The 19,553-nt window shown below is 44.8% G+C and overlaps 1 protein-coding gene and 1 long non-coding RNA gene across 2 annotated transcripts in view; one reads left to right on the top strand and one right to left on the bottom strand.

Moving 5' to 3' along the window:
• LOC308327387 overlaps positions 1–19,553 on the bottom strand; it is a 287,480-nt gene that overhangs the window by 149,977 nt on the left and 117,950 nt on the right. The gene's annotated exons all lie outside the window — the stretch shown is intronic.
• The window catches only part of igsf9bb (immunoglobulin superfamily, member 9Bb), a gene marked incomplete at its 3' end in the record, with an annotated part of 124,642 nt that overhangs the window by 27,134 nt on the left and 77,955 nt on the right, over positions 1–19,553 (top strand). Inside the window, exons 2-3 of the mRNA XM_080780775.1 lie at positions 9,852–10,043; positions 17,321–17,467. Coding sequence (XP_080636901.1) covers positions 9,852–10,043; positions 17,321–17,467 — 339 coding nt within the window. The remainder of the gene's footprint in view (positions 1–9,851; positions 10,044–17,320; positions 17,468–19,553) is intronic.

Genomic DNA, 19,553 nt, shown 5'->3' with positions numbered 1-19,553 from the left:
TGAATTTAAAAATACTCGAGGTGAAGGCAAGGTTTTACATTGTCAAATATCTGGGGTATTGTAAACTGACCTAAATATTCCCGCAAGGTACCTAAAAACGGTGAAATGTGAAATGCAGCCCCAACACATGTGTTCCTCACACACTGTGTACACTGCACATAGTGTGCTGTAACTTAAAGGACGACTTCACCCATTTTCAACCCATCTTCATATAATGGACATAATAATGCAGATGGCTGTTTATTTCATTGGCCCGTTTGACTGTCAAGGGTTCAGCCTCCAGGAAGAAACCCTAAAATACAAAGTTAAGACACCGTTGCACATAAAAACGACTCCAGCAGGATGTCTAATGAAGTACTGTCACCTCATATAAACACATGAAAAACTAGACAAATACAAAGATTGTGGCACTCCCATCTTTAACTAATTTGAAATTGGACCGGACCAGGTTGAAAACCACTGGTCTAGACTCTAGATCACTGAAATAGTGAGAAGAAAAATAATAATCTACTGTACGTGTTTGTCATCTTTTTAAGAATGACCATGCAAGCCCTTCCGTGTGTGTGTGTGTGTGTGTGTGTGTGTGTGTGTGTGTGTGTGTGTGTGTGTGTGTGTGTGTGTGTGTGTGTGTGTGTGTGTGTGTGTGTGTGTGTGTGTGTGTGTGTGTGTGTGTGTGTGTGTGTGTGTGTGTGTGTGTGCGCGTGCGTGTGCGCATATACTTACATACATGTATGGCGCGCCGCTCACTCAGTTTACACACACAAAAGGGCCACAAAGTTACCCAATTTGTGATTTGTCAATAAAACATCAATCAATCAATCAATCACAGCTGTGTATGCAACCGGTTGGGGTGAGGTTTCCCAGGCACTCCCTATTATGTAAAACATGGTCAGTGCAGAAGGGATGCATTTCTTTCTGCACGCACCGAGGATGAAGGCTTCTTCTCACCTTTGAATTCCAAACGATGAGGGATGTTCTTTAGAGAGGATGTGTGTGTGTGTGTGTGTGTGTGTGTGTGTGTGTGAGCAGCAGATCTAGGTCAAATCTAGCCACCCACCTTCTGTGTGCATCATTAGTTCCTCGAGCCACCATGATGAGAGTGATGTGAGAGTGTCTCAAGACTTGACTGTGTCTAGTTTTTTAGGGACGTTGTCGTCGACGGTCGTCTCTCGAAGCTGACGAACACGCGGCCGAGCAACGCGACGACTGTAGCCCAAAGCGCACGGACGAGTTGTGTGGAACTCGTTATACATGTCAATTTCCCCCCAACCCATTAACCTCAATAGCCTCAAACACACACAAAAAAATAAATATAAAATAAAATTCACAATTAATTTTCAATCACTTGCCCTTTTCCAAATGGATTCACTCCTCGGGCGGCTTGCTATAGGGATATAATTGCACTGCAGGGCTACAATGAATATAATTATTCTGATTCATTTCGCCTTTATTGATCTAAAATATTCAGTATTTTCCTTTGATCTCGAGCAGGGGAAGAGAAGCTCTTTAGCAGGTATTTTCTTGGTGAGAAAGAGTGTGTATATGGTATATGTTTTGGTGTTGAATTATGCTCCAAGTGAAGAGGTTCTTTTCTTCATCAAACAGAACGGTTTAACGGTTTGCCCCCCCGTGACATCAAGTCTATGTACTTTTTATGTTTGTCTTATTCGTGCGGATGTAAAACGTATACGTAAGGCTCACTCCTACACGTACGTACGTTACTGTGTCAATCATGCTCCACATGTTACCAGTCAACGTATACTGTAAGTAGGCCTATATACAGTAACTGTATATAGTATATACTGTACACATACACCTGGAGATGACGACGCCTTGTGATGGTGCTTTTCCTCCCCGGGGTCTTTCATTGTAAACGAGCTGAATCCTTAACCCGTTCTGGGCGGGAACCCTCGTAGATCTACAAGCTCGTAGCGCGGCACTCGGCAAAAATATAGCAGATCTACAAGCTCATAGCGCACTACGAGCTTGTAGGTCTGCTATTTTAGAAAAATCGAAGAACCACTGACATAGAAACATAGCTTTTTTCAGAAAACTGTCAGGATGTAGAAGACATTTTTTAGAATCTGATCTCAGGTCAGAATGGAAAACTGTCAGGATGTAGAAGAGATTGTTTTAGAATCTGATCTCAGGTCAGAATGGGTTAAGGGGTGGACGGGGGCGGGGGGGGGGAGCAGTTCACCTCTCCCTTCTCTCCGCCTCTCTCCTCCTCATCGGTACATAAACAGTGATGTCATACCTTCCAAAGAGAGCCCTGTTGTTGTGCGTTCCGCGGGTGATGTCACCGGCAGCCAATCAACACAGTGCTGAGGTAATGTAGTGTGTGGTATTGGGGGGGAGAGGGGGGGGGGGGGGGGGGGGGGGGGAGGGCTTCACTCGTGGGAAAAGAACTCCTGCTCAGCCCCCGTCGTTATTATCTGGTGCTGGCAGCAGCAAGCATGAGAGCGCACACACACACACACACACACACACACACACACACACACACACACACACACACACACACACACACACACACGTACTGTATGTCACACATCACCAATCCACATGCTACCTCTGGCATGACACGTCTTTATGGATGGATGCAAGAAGCCCCACTTGCTCAGTATGTATGGATCTAGCCAAACACGCGCCGTATACAGTATGTCATATTGTTGCTGTATAAGAGTGCACTGTATGTATACATGATTATTACTGCAAGATGGCTATAATGGGGGAAGACATTGTGATATTTGTGTAGTTTTCTTTGAGTGGTGCATCCACTCCAATAAGGAACAGCAATGTCCGTCCGTCCTAACCTATGTGACTATATGAGTACCAGACAGTAGGGGCAAAAGTGGCGCTGTTGTGCCAGAAACAGAGAGAGAGAGAGATAGTGTTTGCACTGTTGCCTGCTAATTACAGAGAGAGAGAGAGAGAGAGAGAGAGGCAGAGGAGAGTTGCACCACTCAGTTCACAGTCACACGGGTGTGTTTTTTGTGATATGTACGCCTTAGTGCAGGATTTGACATTTTTTCACCAGGTATACCATAATAATGTTGATCTGCATAGCATCTAATGTTCACAGTATAGATCCATTTGGAAAGGAATGGAGAACGTATCAAGGATTTAACCCATTCTGACCTGAGATCAGATTCTAAAAATGTCTTCTACATCCTGACAGTTTTCTGAAAAAGCCATGTTTCTATGTCAGTCGTTCTTCGATTTCTCAAAAATAGCAGACCTACAAGCTCGTAGCGCGCCACTCGGTGGCGCACTATGAGCTCGTAGATCTGCTATCTTTCAATAGCTAAAGCGTAACACAATGCTAACACCAAAAGGGGTTCCCGCCCCAAAATGGTGGTGAAATAAGGCAGTTGTTCAATTCTCTCAACATGAGACCTCTGGGAACGTAGGATGTGTGCAAGACCAGTTTCCAGGATGCCATTAACCACTTAGTGGTGAGTGAGTACAGTAGCTAAAATAGCTCATCTATAAAGTCTCACGCCATGATGTATTATCTACATTTTTGTCCATTTGTGAACCATTTCTCCCCAAAATAGGACGACCCGGTTTAACCATCACTGCCTGAGTATAGTCCATTTTTCACACCCGTGTGAAATGAGGGGCGCTCTTGTCATCGTACATAACATTTATGCTAGCGGACATTTGACATTGCTACATAAAGGTAGCAATAAGGTGTTCCCTTGTTGGCCAAGCGCTCCCACCAACCATGTGATTGGTTAGCCGATTTGCTCGTTTACATAATGACGTAAGTTTTCCCTTCATGGTCAATGGCGTGTTTGATGTTTAATTTACGTCATGATATGTCTTATATCATCATACATCATCATGCGTCATCTCATACTGGCCAATCAGAATTGTCTGTTGCCTGAGCTACATTGCATGCTTTGTAATGTGACTTTGCACAACAATGCGATGTCGATGTCAATGCTGAAACTATACATGCCATATTGTGTAGCCCTATACTAACTAACTAACTGATCCTGAGTCTGTGCTGCACCACTTAACATGTCATATTGTGTAGCCCTATACTAACTAACTAACTGATCCTGAGTCTGTGCTGCACCACTTAACACAACCGACACATTTAGCAGTGTTGCTCATTCCACGAACGCCTGGTCCTTATACAAGCTGCAAATCGTCGTAAAGGTGACGATGAAAATGATTTAAAATACAATACCAAATTGGTATTATTAAAGTGGAGAGAAACAATGGACCAACGTTACGTTTCCGAACCTTTTTTTCCACTGCTCGTAAATCTCTCTTGTGTGAAAGAAAATGAATTATAGCTCAATGAGCAATACAAGAATGCACTTCCACTTTTGCAGTAGTGAACATAATCTTAGGCTATTATACAAACATAGGTTACACCATGTTCATGATATGTGCACTATTGTGCACATACTGTATGCTATAGCATTGATTCTTATTGCGTACTGTATATGCGTTGAAATAATGAGCAGGCCTGCAGGATTCATACGTGGTACTGGTACACTATAGGGGAAAAATGCATAGCTTTATTTCTTAGCCTATTTTGGTTGGGAACCCCTTTTGGTGTTAGCATTATGTTATGCTTTAGCTATTGAAAAATAGCAGATCTACAAGCTCGTAGCGCGCCACTCGGTGGCACTCTATGAGCTTGTAGGTTTGCTATTTTTGAAAAATCGAAGAGCGACTGACATAGAAACATAGCTTTTTCAGAAAACTGTCATTTTTCAAACAGACATTTTTAGAATCTGATCTCGGGTCAGACTCAGAATGGCTTAAGAGCCAGAGAATGCCTCGCTTTCGCCCTCCTGTTTTATCTCTCGGCTGACTCAAAGCCGAGTGGTGCGAATAATCTGCCTGCATAGATCAGTTGATCCCTTGGAATTAAAGTATAGTGGATGCTATACTTACAGTGGGCTGTAGGCCTAATTGGTAAATATCTGGCAGATCATTTAAATGTGATCGGTCGGTCGGTCTGTCCGTTCTGTCGGTCTGCCGAGTGCCTGCAGTGCATATTTCTTCTTGTGCAAACATTTAGGGACGACGGTTGAGCCGATTCTATACTCTATGGCTCCGAGACAGGGACACTTTCAAAGAAACTAGAGAAACGGTTGGATCAATGGCACTTACAGTATACACCCGCCTTCTAATGAGAGCGCCGAATCTGTCCTTCTCCGTGTTTCTTCACTAGAAAAACACAGTTTTTCCGGCCACTGCTACAGAGCTGACCATGAGGTTATATCTTCTCTGGAGTCCTGCCTCAAAGATAGATCCCTATGATGTCATCGCTAGGGACACATGCATCGGTAAGCAGGAACTGCAGGGGATGAAGGACCGGAATGTCTGGCGTGGCATTGTGAAATCCATGATCTCGACCGCGGTCGAAAAATGATGATTTATATAGCGACGTCTGGTCATTTAGAAATTACGTCTGTGTTTTTTCGGGCGCATCTCGCACGGGATTAGCAACTTCTGTGTTTTACCATGTGTTTTATTATTTATCCTCTAGCTTCCTTGCCTCAAAACAGAGAGCTAGGACCATTCATTTGTACACTCATCTGAGTTAGCGTTTATATTAACAGTAGGCCTATTTATTTTATATTAAAGTATTTATTCACTCTGATTGTCATTTTAATTGAGAGTCCAATGTTACGTGCCGCTGCTCGAGCCAATTAAACAATGATAATGTACCCGATAAGTCCCAGAATGACAGAATAGGCTATGGGATGAAGTCCAGTTATATTTAAAAGAAACAAGTGCGCACCCTTGTTCGTGATGATGTCCTGTGCGTTCTTTACCGACTGCTATTGCTATAGTAAGAATATGTGTTATGGACTGACTTCCAGGTAGAGTAATGTGATGCTCACTAAAGTGATTGTATTATTTGTAACCAACCAGTGTCTTTCTTTTTAACTCCGTTTGTGTTTTCATGTCATTCTCCAACAAAACCACAGATAACCTGGTCAATAGGTGGCAGTGTAGGACCACAGGTAAAAACTGTCTTTCCAGAGTGTAGTGTCTTCAGCGCATGCGCGCCACCGTCTCTCCCTCCATAACTCAGAGGAGATGGCGAACAAACGCTACGTGACTTTGCTGTCTCCATTCTTTAACATCTTTATCCTGTTTAACAGGTGGGTAATGCTTCACAAACCACAGAAATGATTACCGCGTTTGTTTATGCACGTCTGGAGATGACTCTGGAGTCTGGACATTGTTTGTTGTCATTTAAGAGTAAAACGGGGACTTCGGAAGTTTCTCAGTGTTTGTACCACACACTTGAGTCAAGGTGGCGTCGGCCACGTTGAGAATGTTCCGTGATCCGTCAATGGCTGGCACCATTATTTATTTTGTGTACATTCTACAGGTTTTGGGGAAATGGTTTTACACCTTTCTAAACGGAGTTGGAAAAGGGTTTTGGGGAAATGGTTTTACACCATACTGTTACTGTTTGTATTAAGTCCTGAAATGATGCTTTTAGCAAGTTTAGGGGCAAGTTTACAGTATTTGTCCAAAAACGGATTTGAAGTGATAATGCAGAAATGACACATAATATGTGAAATGGTGTTTATTTTGATGTATTTTGGAACAGAATGACAAGAGAATGTTTATTGTATTTTGGTTGGAATTCTGAGTGTAATGTGGAATGTTCTATGAACAAGGAACATGTGAACCGTGAATGTATACAGTATATGTCTAGACAGACAGTAAAATACAGTGCAGTATTAAATGCTGAATATGATGATGCAGTATTATAAATACTGGGTAAATAATACTAAATGGACAGTGCAGCAGTAGTCAGGGAAATATTGTATTCTTTACTGTGATACTGTGAATAAATGACATAACTCAGAGGAGATGGTGAACAAACGCTACATGACTTTGCTGTCTCCGTTCTTTAACATCTTTATCCATGTTTTACAGGACACATATATCTGTCAATAAGGCATGTCACATTTGTGATACCTGTTACAGTATCTCCAAAATAAAATCGCAGTCGAGGACGCTAATAATCACGTGTTTTATTTTGAAATCCCACCGCCAGCCCCAAGAAGTTAGCCGAGCTACGTATAGAGCACCGAAGTCTGACGTCAATATCGGTATGGGGGCGCTGTAAGTCCACGGGTTCATGTGCGTTTTATTTGCATTGTAAGTAATCCCCATAGGGGGATTTTAGATCGCCTCATATAAGAACTGTGAAATAAGCAAATCACCCCGGCCGTTTCACTCATATGGATATGAAGAATCACCTGACTGAGAAAACGCTAATGTCTATGTAATCTATGTAAAGCGCCATGGCTAAAGGCGCTATGTAAATGCATCCATTTACCATTTATTTATAATCAGACCTTGAACATTACGAACATGCAAACGCAACATGCAAACGCAAAGCACTTTAGTCGTCCAACAGCAGCATTCCCAGAGTGGGCAGCTCGCCGTCTCTGTCATTATTAAAAACAAACAACCAAATTACAGGCATGGTTGATTCGCCTGCAGGATTAAGTCACTTTGGGCGGGGACCCCTCTTGGCGTTCCAAGCATTATGTTATACTTTAGCTATTGAAAAATAGCAGATCTACACACGGTGCCGCGCTACGAGCTTGTAGGTCTGCTATTTTTGAAAACTTTGTGGTGCAAATCTTTGGATATATTCTTTCAGAGCGAACGTTTTTAACTCAAATTTCTTTTTCCTGGGGGGAAGAAAATATATTTTCAGATGGGGGTCGGTGGCCAAATACAGATAATTCTGGGGGTCCTTGACGTGAAATAGTTTGAGCACCACTGACACAGAAACATGGGGTTTTTCAGAAAACTGTCAGGATTTAGAAGACATTTTGTAGAATCGTCCTCCGGTCTAAATGGATTAAGTCACTTTTTGTGAATGAATGATCACAGAACAATCGTTCCCTCCACGGCGTGGACCAAAGCTACAGCCAATCGGGCACCAGCTGTCCATTTGGTTTATGGACTACATAACGACTGCACGACTCGCGTGCGTGCGCGTAACAGCCAAGTCTATGGACTTTCAATGACGTTCATGCAAAACCCGGCACCACTCGTGACGGCATGTGGCGGGCCAAGTCTATGGACTTTTAACGCTTGTTTAGAGTACGATTTTGTTTGTTTGAAGAAGTGAGACGGGCCTATACAGGCCACAGAGGGGGGTGAGCAGTGAACCCCCTAGTTCCCTACACAGGCCACAGAGAGGAGTGAGCAGTGAACCCCCTAGTTCCCTACACAGGCCACAGAGGGGAGTGAGCAGTGAACCCCCTAGTTCCCTACACAGGCCACAGAGGGGAGTGAGCAGTGAACCCCCTAGTTCCCTACACAGGCCACAGAGGGGAGTGAGCAGTGAACCCCCTAGTTCCCTACACAGGCCACAGAGGGGGGTGAGCACAGTGAACCCCCTAGTTCCCTACACAGGCCACAGAGGGGGGTGAGCACAGTGAACCCCCTAGTTCCCTACACAGGCCACAGAGGGGAGTGAGCAGTGAAGCCCCTAGTTCCCTACACAGGCCACAGAGGGGAGTGAGCAGTGAACCCCCTAGTTCCCTACACAGGCCACAGAGGGGAGTGAGCAGTGAACCCCCTAGTTCCCTATACAGGCCACAGAGGGGAGTGAGCAGTGAACCCCCTAGTTCCCTACACAGGCCACAGAGGGGGGTGAGCAGTGAACCCCCTAGTTCCCTACACAGGCCACAGAGGGGAGTGAGCAGTGAACCCCCTAGTTCCCTACACAGGCCACAGAGAGGATTGAGCAGTGAATACCTCTGGTTGTATTAGCTGCATCGACATGGTAAAATGCTACCGCTGGGCTTCTGGACATAAAGGCAAAGCTACACTGTAGCTAACCTGGGATCGATGTGCCATTCCGGCCGCTACACCACATTGTTTCGCCCTTAAAACATTTAGGCCTGACGTCGAATGTCTTCTAAATCCGTGACAGTTTTCAGAAATACCTCATGTTTCTATGTCAGTCGTTCTCAAACAGGTTCATGTCAAGGACCCCAAATATATATGACATTGGCAGCCGCCCGCCGACCCCCCCATCTGAAAAAATGTTGTTCCAGGTACCCTCCCAGTAGCAAAGATTTGAGTTAAAAACTTGCTCTGTAATAATATATATTTGACTGAATATGAACTTACTTCCAAAACCCCTTACCATAGACATCTAAACGTAGACGCCTATTCCGGCTCTGGAGCGTATGTGCTCAAGGGTGGGCAAAACATTCCCGAGGTTCCTTAGCGAAGCCCCCGCGGAAGCATGAGCGTTGCGTCACAGAGCGCACGTTCGGGTCTGTAAGTCCCCGGGGCTGTGATTGGCCAGTAATCACTTGAGTGGCACGCGTGACGTGTATAACGTGCCTTCCACACTTCCGGTGTACATACTTCCTCCCCTAAATCCTTCCGCCACACGTGGCTCCAACGAACGGCAGCGGCCAATGAATGAGGCTTCTAATTTTTGAGTGGCGCAACCACTCCCTTAAGGAGCTATGTGTGTGGGAGGGTGGCTGGGTGGCTGGGTATGAGCACGAAAACACCATGGTTGTTTTTCACCACCTGTACGCAACCTATCGCGCACACACAAACACACACGCATGTATTAACTGTATATATGATGCTTTCGGGGGTGCTAGTACATTACAGTGACAGTACAGTACAGTACAGTACAGTACAGTAGAGGGACCGCCACACAACTCTGTCATTTCTCAACCGTTTCGGACGCGGGGCGGCTCACCAGAAACCGGGCCGGCACCCTGGGTGTGTTCCTGTGGGTCTGGAACCCCCCCCCCCCCACCACTCACTTCACACGGGTGTGATTTTTAATATCTATATGCCCGCAGGTGCCCACGGAGTGCGAGAGGAGCCCCAGTTCGTGACGGCACGCGCTGGAGAAAACATCATCCTGGGATGCGACGTGTCCCACCCCCTGAACGGGCAGCCCTACGTGGTGGAGTGGTTCAAGTATGGAATGCCCATCCCCTTCTTCATCAACTTCCGCTTCTACCCTCCTCATGTGGACCCGGAATATGCCGGTAAGATGTGGCGGCCATCTTTTTTAACCCATTCTGGGTCCTATAGTAAAAATAGCAGACCTACAAGCTCGTAGCGCTGCACTCGGTGCCGCGCTACGTATTATATTATATTTTTGGGAAAAACGTGAAAATGTGGGGCAAATCTTTGAATATATATATTCTTTCAGAGCGAACGTTTTTAACTCGAATCTTTGCTTCTGAGGGGTTCCTGGAACAGCATATTTTCAGCTGGGGGTCTATGGCCAATTACATATAATTGTTGGGGTCCTTGACATGAAATATTGAGCACTACTCCTATAGAAACATAGGTATTTCAGAAAACTGTCAGGATTTAGAAGACTTTTTTATTTTATTTTGGTATGTCTGGTTCCCGTGCGGAGACACAATCTGGAGCTGAAAGGGTGTGGGAGCCCGACCTTGAATCCCACACTGGCATCATGAATCTCCAGTTAGAATCTCAGCGGTGGAGGTTTGAAATGGAATTATATCCGTAGCCCTCTCTCACATTAAATTACACTCTATTTGAAAAGGCAAAGACCTCTCGTGGAAGTGGATAGCGTTAATCTCATCATTAACGCTATTAAAGTCGTTAATTTATTCCATTCACGGGGCCGTAAACGTACAATTCCGGGGCTGGTGGTGGGAAAGAAATCTTCCTAAAGGGGAAGATTGATTGCAAGAGTGCAATTTTCTTTGGAAAGTTTGGGGATGGAATCAGAGAGAGAAACAACTATAGGGTCATGGTTTAGCCCTTTGTGACGCACACCCCGCCATGCCTCACTCGGTTCCACGCAACAAAATGGAAAACGTACCCTCTTAAAACAGTACACTCCCTTCACACACAAAAAAAAGCTAAAATATATAAGCACTTTTAGATGTCGGAGCGGAATAGATTTGAAATAACGAGTTGTGCATGCTTTGCTTTTTGCCATTCAGACCCGCGCTTCACTTTTAGACCCTCATACAAACGAACATTTGACAGTTCTAGCTCTTTGTAATCATCAGCCATGTATTCCCCTATACTGTGCCCACCCCAATCCTAGACAAGGCGCCTTGTTTCCGTCCGTATCAACGGAATGTATCAAGCTGTATATATAGGCCTACATACAGCAGCAAATTGATACCGATATAACGGCATCCTGAAATGAGTTGTGGGGTCAAGGTCAAATGTTGCCATTTAGCTCCATAAAGGCTTGCATTGTGTCTGTCCGCTATAGATTTGGTTGATTTGTCAAGCCCCAACAGTAGAGTTACTCTTCCTGTGATGCTTTGCATTGCCAGATGGACATGAATGTTGTCCATCCGTCCATCCATCTTCAACCGCTTATCCGTAGTCGGGTCGTGGGGGCAACAGCTCCACCAGAGAGCTCCAGACTTCCCTATAGCTCCAGAGCAACATTAGTGACTTCCTCCTGGGGGATCCCGAGACGTTTCCAAGGCCCAGTGAGTCGACGCGTTTCCTCCAACTGTGCCTTCGTCTGTCCCCCGGGGGTCTCCTCCCATGTGGGACGTGCCTCGAGGACCTCCCTAGGGTCTCCTCCCATGTGGGACGTGCCTCGAGGACCTCCCTAGGGTCTCCTCCCATGTGTCCTATAACCAGAAGCCTGAACCACCTAAGCTGGCTCCTTTCCAGGCGAAGAAGCATGAATGTTGTGGAATGTTTTTTTTTCATTCATTCATTCATTTATTATTATTATTTTATTATTTTATATTTAAAAATTGTGAAATTAGTAGATCTATTCTACAATCTACAATCTTATTTACTATTCAATTCACAATATATTGTTGGTATAGTGTTGGTCCCCGGGGGAGATACCTCTTTTTTTTTGTCTCTGAAAAAGTACATGGGAACGGAACCCCTGCCATAAAGGCTTACTGTACTACTGTACTGTACTTACTGTACACTGTGTCCACTTTTAGATTTGGTTGATGTCTTGTCTGGGCCTGATTTGTCAAGCAGCTTTTATACTTGACTGTATAGTTGGACATGCCAGCAGGCACACTTACTGTGCGGGAGGACGAGACTATGGATGTAAGTGAGATAAGAAGCGAGTAAATAAGAAAACACACTAGAAAGAGGCTGAGTGTAGGACCAGTGGTTGCCAAGCATAGGAGACGGACCGACGGACCGTCGGAACGATTGAAGATGAATGTCCAGAAAACCCAGACTAGACAGACTAAAGAAACATTGAGCCGGGAGCAAGGCACAGCATCCCACCGTCAAGCTATAAGCTTCTCCTGTCTACAGCCGCTGCTCCAAAAGAAGGGTGGTGGCATTTTAACACCCGAAAGCTCATAAATCTGCTTTGCCCTTCTTCTGTCAAAGTTTGGAGGAACTGTAGAACATTTTGTTTTCTGATCTATATCTGGCCTTTTCTAGTAGTCAAAATGGAATATTGGTATAGACAGTGACACAAAGATAAATGCATTTCCACTATAGGTCACACTGCAAAATGACCCTTAAAGGGCACGGTGGCACAGTCGGTGTAGTGCCGTCGCCTCACAGCTAGAAGGTCCTGGGTTCGATTCCCGCTGGCGACGCTGTGGGCGCTGGGGGGGGGTGTGTTCTCTCCTCCTGTGTCTTCAGTGTCCATACCCGAGTTGGGGTCGGCGAAAGGGACGTTTCTGTGTGGAGTTTGCATGTTCTCCCCGTGTCCCCTAGGGTAGGTGTACCCTCACAAACAACTACCTCCACCTGGCGCCTGATGGAGGGGAAAGGAACTGGTCGGAATAACGCGTTCCCTCCGCATGCTACGTCCGTCCGGGGAAACTCCCCCCTGTCAGGTGAAAAGAAGCAGCTTGGACTCCTCATGCATAGAAGGAAGCATGAGGTCAGTCCGCTGCCCTCCCCAGGTTGGCAGAGGAAATGTAGCGCCCAGGATTACATTACATTATTGACACTGGGTTAAAAAATGGGTTGCAAAGATCGTGGGATAAAACATTTAAGTGTAATGGTAGTCACCGTTGAAACATTAGGTTGTTTGTTGCATTTACAGTCAGGTCACTGATTGCCATATTTTAGCATACTAACTACACGACCTCTCTGATCAACAAAGGTTGTGCGAAGGCTAGGTCACCAGTTTTGACGAGACACCCGGCTCTAGGTTTCATGGCTATATTTAAGCGAATAGTTTCACTGTGGGCTGTACTGGTGCAACCAAAGGCACAGCAACTCGATTTTAAAACAATGCTGCGGGTTGATATGAAAGAAGTCCTTTGTAATTGCATCGCACACCAAGCTCTGCTACACTTTGTGAACTTTGTGAGCTGTTTTTACTATGCGCCCTTTTGTGAACACTGGAATCTGAGCTCTCTGTTCATGCAGGGAACATAACATCCTTTCTAATAGTAATTCTAATAATAATGGAGGTGAATAGAGAGGAAGGAGTGGGGCTGAAACCTTTGCCCAAGTATGGAGTCACATGTCACAGATTCATATTATTATTATTTTTTTTTAATGATCAGGGTCAAATGTTGGGTCACAGACCGCATGGATCGCAACTAGGCTACATATCCTTAAATTTAAAAAAAAAATGACATAAGAATGACTTTCTTTTTACTATTTTGAAAAACATTTTTGAATAGTTCAACTAGCCGATCTACATTGACACGTTGTGAGCTTGTAGACTGGCCATTCTAACTATAGTCAAAAATGTTTTTCAAAATAGTAAAAAAAAAAAAAAAAAAGGCAAAGAAGTTTTGGGATAAGGGGTTTAGCATGGACAAAAATAGAGCCCTTTTGGGTTTTTATCTCCCATTGGCTTGAAGGGGCTAGAGGCAGCCAGTCATCAAAAAGTGTCCACTATAAATCCTCACTAGTCTCGACATGGACAGTATACAGTATAGCCAGGTTGCACCTGGCTAATAATTTAAAAACAAGATTCCCAAGGGCTCTGTACTATAGGCTCCCTCCGATTTTCTCTCCACACAATTTCTGGGGGATGTTCCCGCCAGAGTGAATGCTATTGTGAATGAATGAATTAAATGTATTTGTATAGCACCTTTCCAAACATATAGTTACAAAGTGCTTTACAGACTGGTTATAAAACATTAATCATAAAAAAACATCAAAACAACAAAGCATCAAAACATCAGAGACAATAAAACATGAAGAAAACAACGGGTCAATAAAACAATTAAAAACAATATCAGGAAAAACACTTGGCATACAGATGTGTTTTTAAAAGAAGGCACTGATTCCTAAGAGCCGAGGGCAGGGATTTCCCGAGCAAAAGTGCCCGAGCTCCAAAGGCCCCGGTCACCCCGAGTGACCAGACGCGTCGCAGGAGGAACTAGGAGGGGCCCTATCCGATGATCTGAGGCAGCGCACATGGGTTATGGGGGCCGCTGCAGCAAATCTCTGACCATGTAGAGCTTTAAAAGTAATCAATAAAATCAAAAAATTAGGTGGGAATATATATATATATATATATATATATATATATATATATATATATATATATATATATATACTTATAGTACCGGTATATATGTTGTGGAAAGGATTGGGGGGAAAGGAGAGGGTTTAGGATTACCAGGAGATTGTCAGGCTTTGATAATGCTGACGTTTTGATCCCATGTTCACTCTCCCCCCCCCAAATCCCTTTGTTTAGCCTATGGTCCATATTGCTAGACACCATCTGTTATGAATGACGCGGTTGGCAGGTTGCCTGAAGCAGCATCATCATCATCAATACTGCTCTGTTGGGGGGCGTTTGATCTGTACTTTTGAATCACCAAGTCAAAGTCATGTCTGCTTTGATGGGGTTGACAGATTTGACAGACACTGACTGTGTGTGTGTGTGTGTGTGTGTGTGTGTGTGTGTGTGTGTGTGTGTGTGTGTGTGTGCAACCGTAGTTGGGACATCGGTTCAGCAGTGGTGGTATAGTACACAGCATGATACAGTACAGCATGGGTTCCCCAATACATTTTCCTCAAGGGCCATATTTTGACTAGGGTACCAGGCTGGGGGCCGAGTCCGCGTGAGGTCGAGGTCTTGCCTCATTTTCAGGGCAAGACCCCATTTGAAAAGGATGCCCAGTTTGACATGCATTTATATCTGGGGGACCCTGCAGTACAGCATGCAATGCATAATACTGTATACCAGCTGTTTCAAACTAAAGGGTTCTGTGATACAAATTCTTCTTTAACCCATTTAGGCCTGACGTTGAAATAAAAAAAAATACTTTCTACATTTTCTAAAACGGTATTCTGAAATACCCATGTTTCTGTATCAGTGGTGCTCAATATTTTATGTCAAGGACCCCAAAAATGATGTGTAATTGGCCGCCGACCCCCATCTGAAAATATGTTGTTCCAGGGACAACATATTTTGTTGTCCCTGGAAGCAAAGATTTGAGTTAAAAACGTTGGCTCTGAAAGAATATATTATATTTAAGGATTTGCGCCACATTTTCACGATTTTTCAATAATAGAATACCTACAAGCTCATAGCGCGGCACTCGGTAACACGCTATGAGCTTGTGGATCTGCTATTTTTAATAGCTAAAGTATAACATAATGCTTAAAACACCAAAAGGGGTTCATTCCCTGAACCTCAGTCCTGTCTCATTCACTGTTTCTCAACATCGCCTCCATATTATAGTCTAGTAGCCAGAATGTGAACCTGGACATGTTGAGTACCAGGCCTGCCAACTCTCACGCATTCAGCGTGAGACTCGCGCATGAGACGTCTTTCACACGCACTCACGCCACACCCACCATTTCTCACGCACGCACAATACGCACGCCGAGGGGGGCATATAATGTGCCAAAAAGCCAAGCCGGCTCTCATAATAACAATTTTCTCCGCGGCTCCGCGCGCCCATGTGTATTTGCCCATTGCAAAAAATCACTCATTGGGCTAAAAACGGCAAGTGGGCATGGCCGTGTTTAGCCCAATGAGAGATTTTTTTGCAAAACAAATGATTGGATTGGATTCAGCATCATGAAAACCCCCTAGTTTGACATGTCACATGCTAGATAAAGCATGATGACATTTTGAATATTTGACCTTCTATAGGTTGTTAATGGTATATGGTCACAGATTATGCCGATTTACGAAAATTGCTCAACATATGCAAGTTAGCATCCGGCAGTTTCTACATGGTGGGGACCCATACTAAACATTTATAACATAAAACGTTGGTGTATACTCCACATGTCCGGGTTCACAATGGGGCTCTATGGGCTGGCAACTAGACTATTATGTTATGGGTCTCCTCAAGAATGCTCACCATACACTGACACGAAAGCGCGTCATCAGAGCGGAGGGAGGGGCGTCAGCTGCGACTCCGCGGCTCCGCCCACCCCCCAGGGTAAGTTGTGATTTGCTCTCGTTCACTGCAATGCAATTTGCGGCACTTCCAAAACAATATTGCGCAGAGTAGCGATTATCAAACGTATTTGCAATGCCATACGTTGAAAGATCTGTTGCCCCCGTGGACAAGGCACGTTACCTCCGCAAGTTAGTTATTATCGGCATAGATGTTTGTCCGTATGTGATTAAGGATTGGAAAAAGTTGCATTGGCAGCCATAGAAAATTCTGCCCAGGGTAAATGTCCCGAATGTGACGTTTTTGGGCGTTCCTGTCTTGTTAAAAAACTGGATGTGACGTTTTTGGGCGTTCCTGTCTTGTTTCGTGTCAGTGTATGGGGTGGTGGTGCCATTTCTTGCACCGTCTCTGAGGTGGACTGTCATTCTGTGGTCACTTCGAACAAGGTTTCAAACGACAATGGCTTTCTATTTCAGCATCATAACTTTCCAGGAAGAGAAAGGCCGTATACGTAGTTCGAGTGCATTCTCTGGCAGTGGCATCATCAGACGCCACTCGCTGTACCCATAACCATATAACCTAATGAACTCACATTTGCACTTCCATTTGCAGTTAAAATAGCACTGAGGATGTTACCGTCTACTGTGTGGCCTGACTTGAACCACCAACCAATTACTCATAAGCACTGTTGTATAACCATTGACCGGTTTAAACTCTCAGTAATATCACGCTGTACACTGTGGAGCTACCCTATATAATATCTACACAAGCCTGTACAGTAGAATGCCTATTTTGGCCAAATGTTCCTCTAGAATGGATGCAGAATGTAGAAAATGAGTGTACCAAGTACAGTTGCAACTCCATTTTACAAGATGGTTTATATTACGTTCTCTTTTCTCCTCCTCTCTCCTATGTCTTCTTCATTCCCACCCTCCCGCGTTCCTTCTTCTTCCCACTTCTTTCTTTCTTGCCTCCATCTTTTTTTCCCCCCTCCACGCCAGGTCGGGCCAGTCTGCACGGCAAGTCGTCCCTGCGGATAGAGAAGTTGCGTTCAGACGACCAGGGCTGGTACGAGTGCAAGGTGCTCATGTTGGAGCAGCAGTACAACACCTTCCACAATGGCAGCTGGGTGCACCTCACCGTCAACGGTGAGTCCATGACGTGTCATTTTCAAAATGGCCCCCCGAAATGTATATATATATAGGGCTGAAGCAAGCACCCCAGTGCAGCTCTCTCCAACGTTGAAGCACTGGGCCCTAGTTGCGAACGCAGTGAGCACTAACTATGAGACCTAGCAGAACATGTCTGTCTGTCTGTGTGTGTGTGTGTGTGTGTGTGTGTGTGTCACGCTGTAACACCACCCGTCTTCCAGTGACATCATCGATGGGGAATACACGCTAATAAAAACTGCAGGCTTTCTAGTCCTGAAAAGTTGCAATGTGAAAATGGAAGCCATCGTTCTCACGCTAATGAAAATCTAAACATTTTTGTCAAAAAATCTTGTTTCAAAAATAATTTGCCTAATGATGATGTCACTGGAAGACGGTTTCTAAACTGCCCACAGCCCTCCTATGAGACACAGACTGAGTAGAAAGAAATCGTGCCATTTTATCATGATTATTAGTGAGGACCTATTATATGAAGATCGGTTGAAAAGTGGTGAAGTGGTCCTTTAATGTATGTTTTGTAACAATAATCAAAATCTACAAAGTAGCTAGTAGCCTGACTGAAGTTTTCAAATAAATGTAGTGGAGTAAAAAGTACAATATTTTGGATCCGAGGTGTAGTGGAGTAGAAGTAAAAGTATTGAAAATAGTAAGAAAGTAAAGTACCTCAAAATTACCTCAAAGTTGCACGTAGTACAATACTTTAAGTAAATGTTAACTTTCCACTTACATTTGTACACTCAAAGTTACAAATGGATAAATGAATACGGAGGATACTGTTTGCTGAGTAATGGTGACGTATCCTAAAAAGGAAACGTATCGTAAAAGTAGTGCACGCTCGCGCGTGCACACGCACACGCAAATGAACACTCACACTTTCACACGGGCACAAACAATGACAGGAGCTGTAACTCTCCCAGAAGCAAGATATATGCACTGAGCCCAGTGCATTACACTCTCACTCACTCAGGACTAGCTCAAGCATTCACGCGGTCAGTTAATCAGACACACGCACACACACACGCGCACGCAGACACACGCATGCACGCACGCACACAGACACCCAGACATGCATACATTGACACTGGTTGCCATGGTAACAGACACACCAGGCGCTGTCACACGCCCCTGTGGTCACAGCACATTAGCTCAGTTTCATCTGTGCTGTTTGACTTCCCGTCCTCTCTCTCTCTCTCTCTCTGTCTCTCTCTGTGTCTCTCTCCCCCCCTCTCTCTGGAGAAACACCAAGTGTTTAAAGCCCCAGGCCCTGTCCTTTTCTCAGTCTCCACTCACTCACTCACTCACTCACTCACTCACTCACTCACTCACTCACTCACTCACTCTTGCTGTTTACACTGCACGCAAGCACGCACACTCTCTCTCACACACACACACTCTCTCTCTCTCTGTCCCACAGCTGTCTGGTTAACACCTCTCACCACTTTATCAGGATTAAAACACTGATAACACAGCTGGTAGCACAACGCACAGGAGTTGCCAAGTCCATTGTCCCTGGCCGTCAGGTTGCTGCATGTCCACCACACAGTGGCAGAGGACGCCAAATAATGCCTTTAAACTGTTATGTCTGATTCAGACAAATCAGGGATCATGTCATGTTATAGTGTAGCATTACGCGGAGCCCCCCGATTGAACCCGGGGCTACCCACTCACTCGCCAGACCAATGCGTGACCTATACCGTGCCAATAGGGCTGAGCCCGATTGGCACGGCTGTTGCGGGCTGGTTCTTGGCTGGGGGCTACAATCACCCCCCCCCCCCAGTCTTTGAAGCGCGTCCTCACGCTTCTCACTTCGTGGGAGCCCCGTGTTCAATCCCGCGTATAGGTTTATTTATTTGACATGGATGGACATCACAATCACATTGGACAAACCACGATGCACTGCTTTACAGTGTACTGTACCTCTAGCTAGTTCTCAGCACCTGTCCTGGTAGTACAGTATATGGTACCACCCACTTTCAAAACTAATTTGGGTCAATTCTCCTTCTACGGCACAAAAAAATGCAGATCACTGGCATCTTTTAAAACAGGCCTGAAAATCCACCTTTCA

Source organism: Protomyctophum bolini, assembly GCF_963924005.1.
Source record: "Protomyctophum bolini genome assembly, chromosome: 13".
Taxonomy (NCBI): domain Eukaryota; kingdom Metazoa; phylum Chordata; class Actinopteri; order Myctophiformes; family Myctophidae; genus Protomyctophum; species Protomyctophum bolini.
The sequence above is the reverse complement of the archived record's forward strand: the minus strand, read 5'-3'. Positions and strand labels throughout refer to the sequence as shown.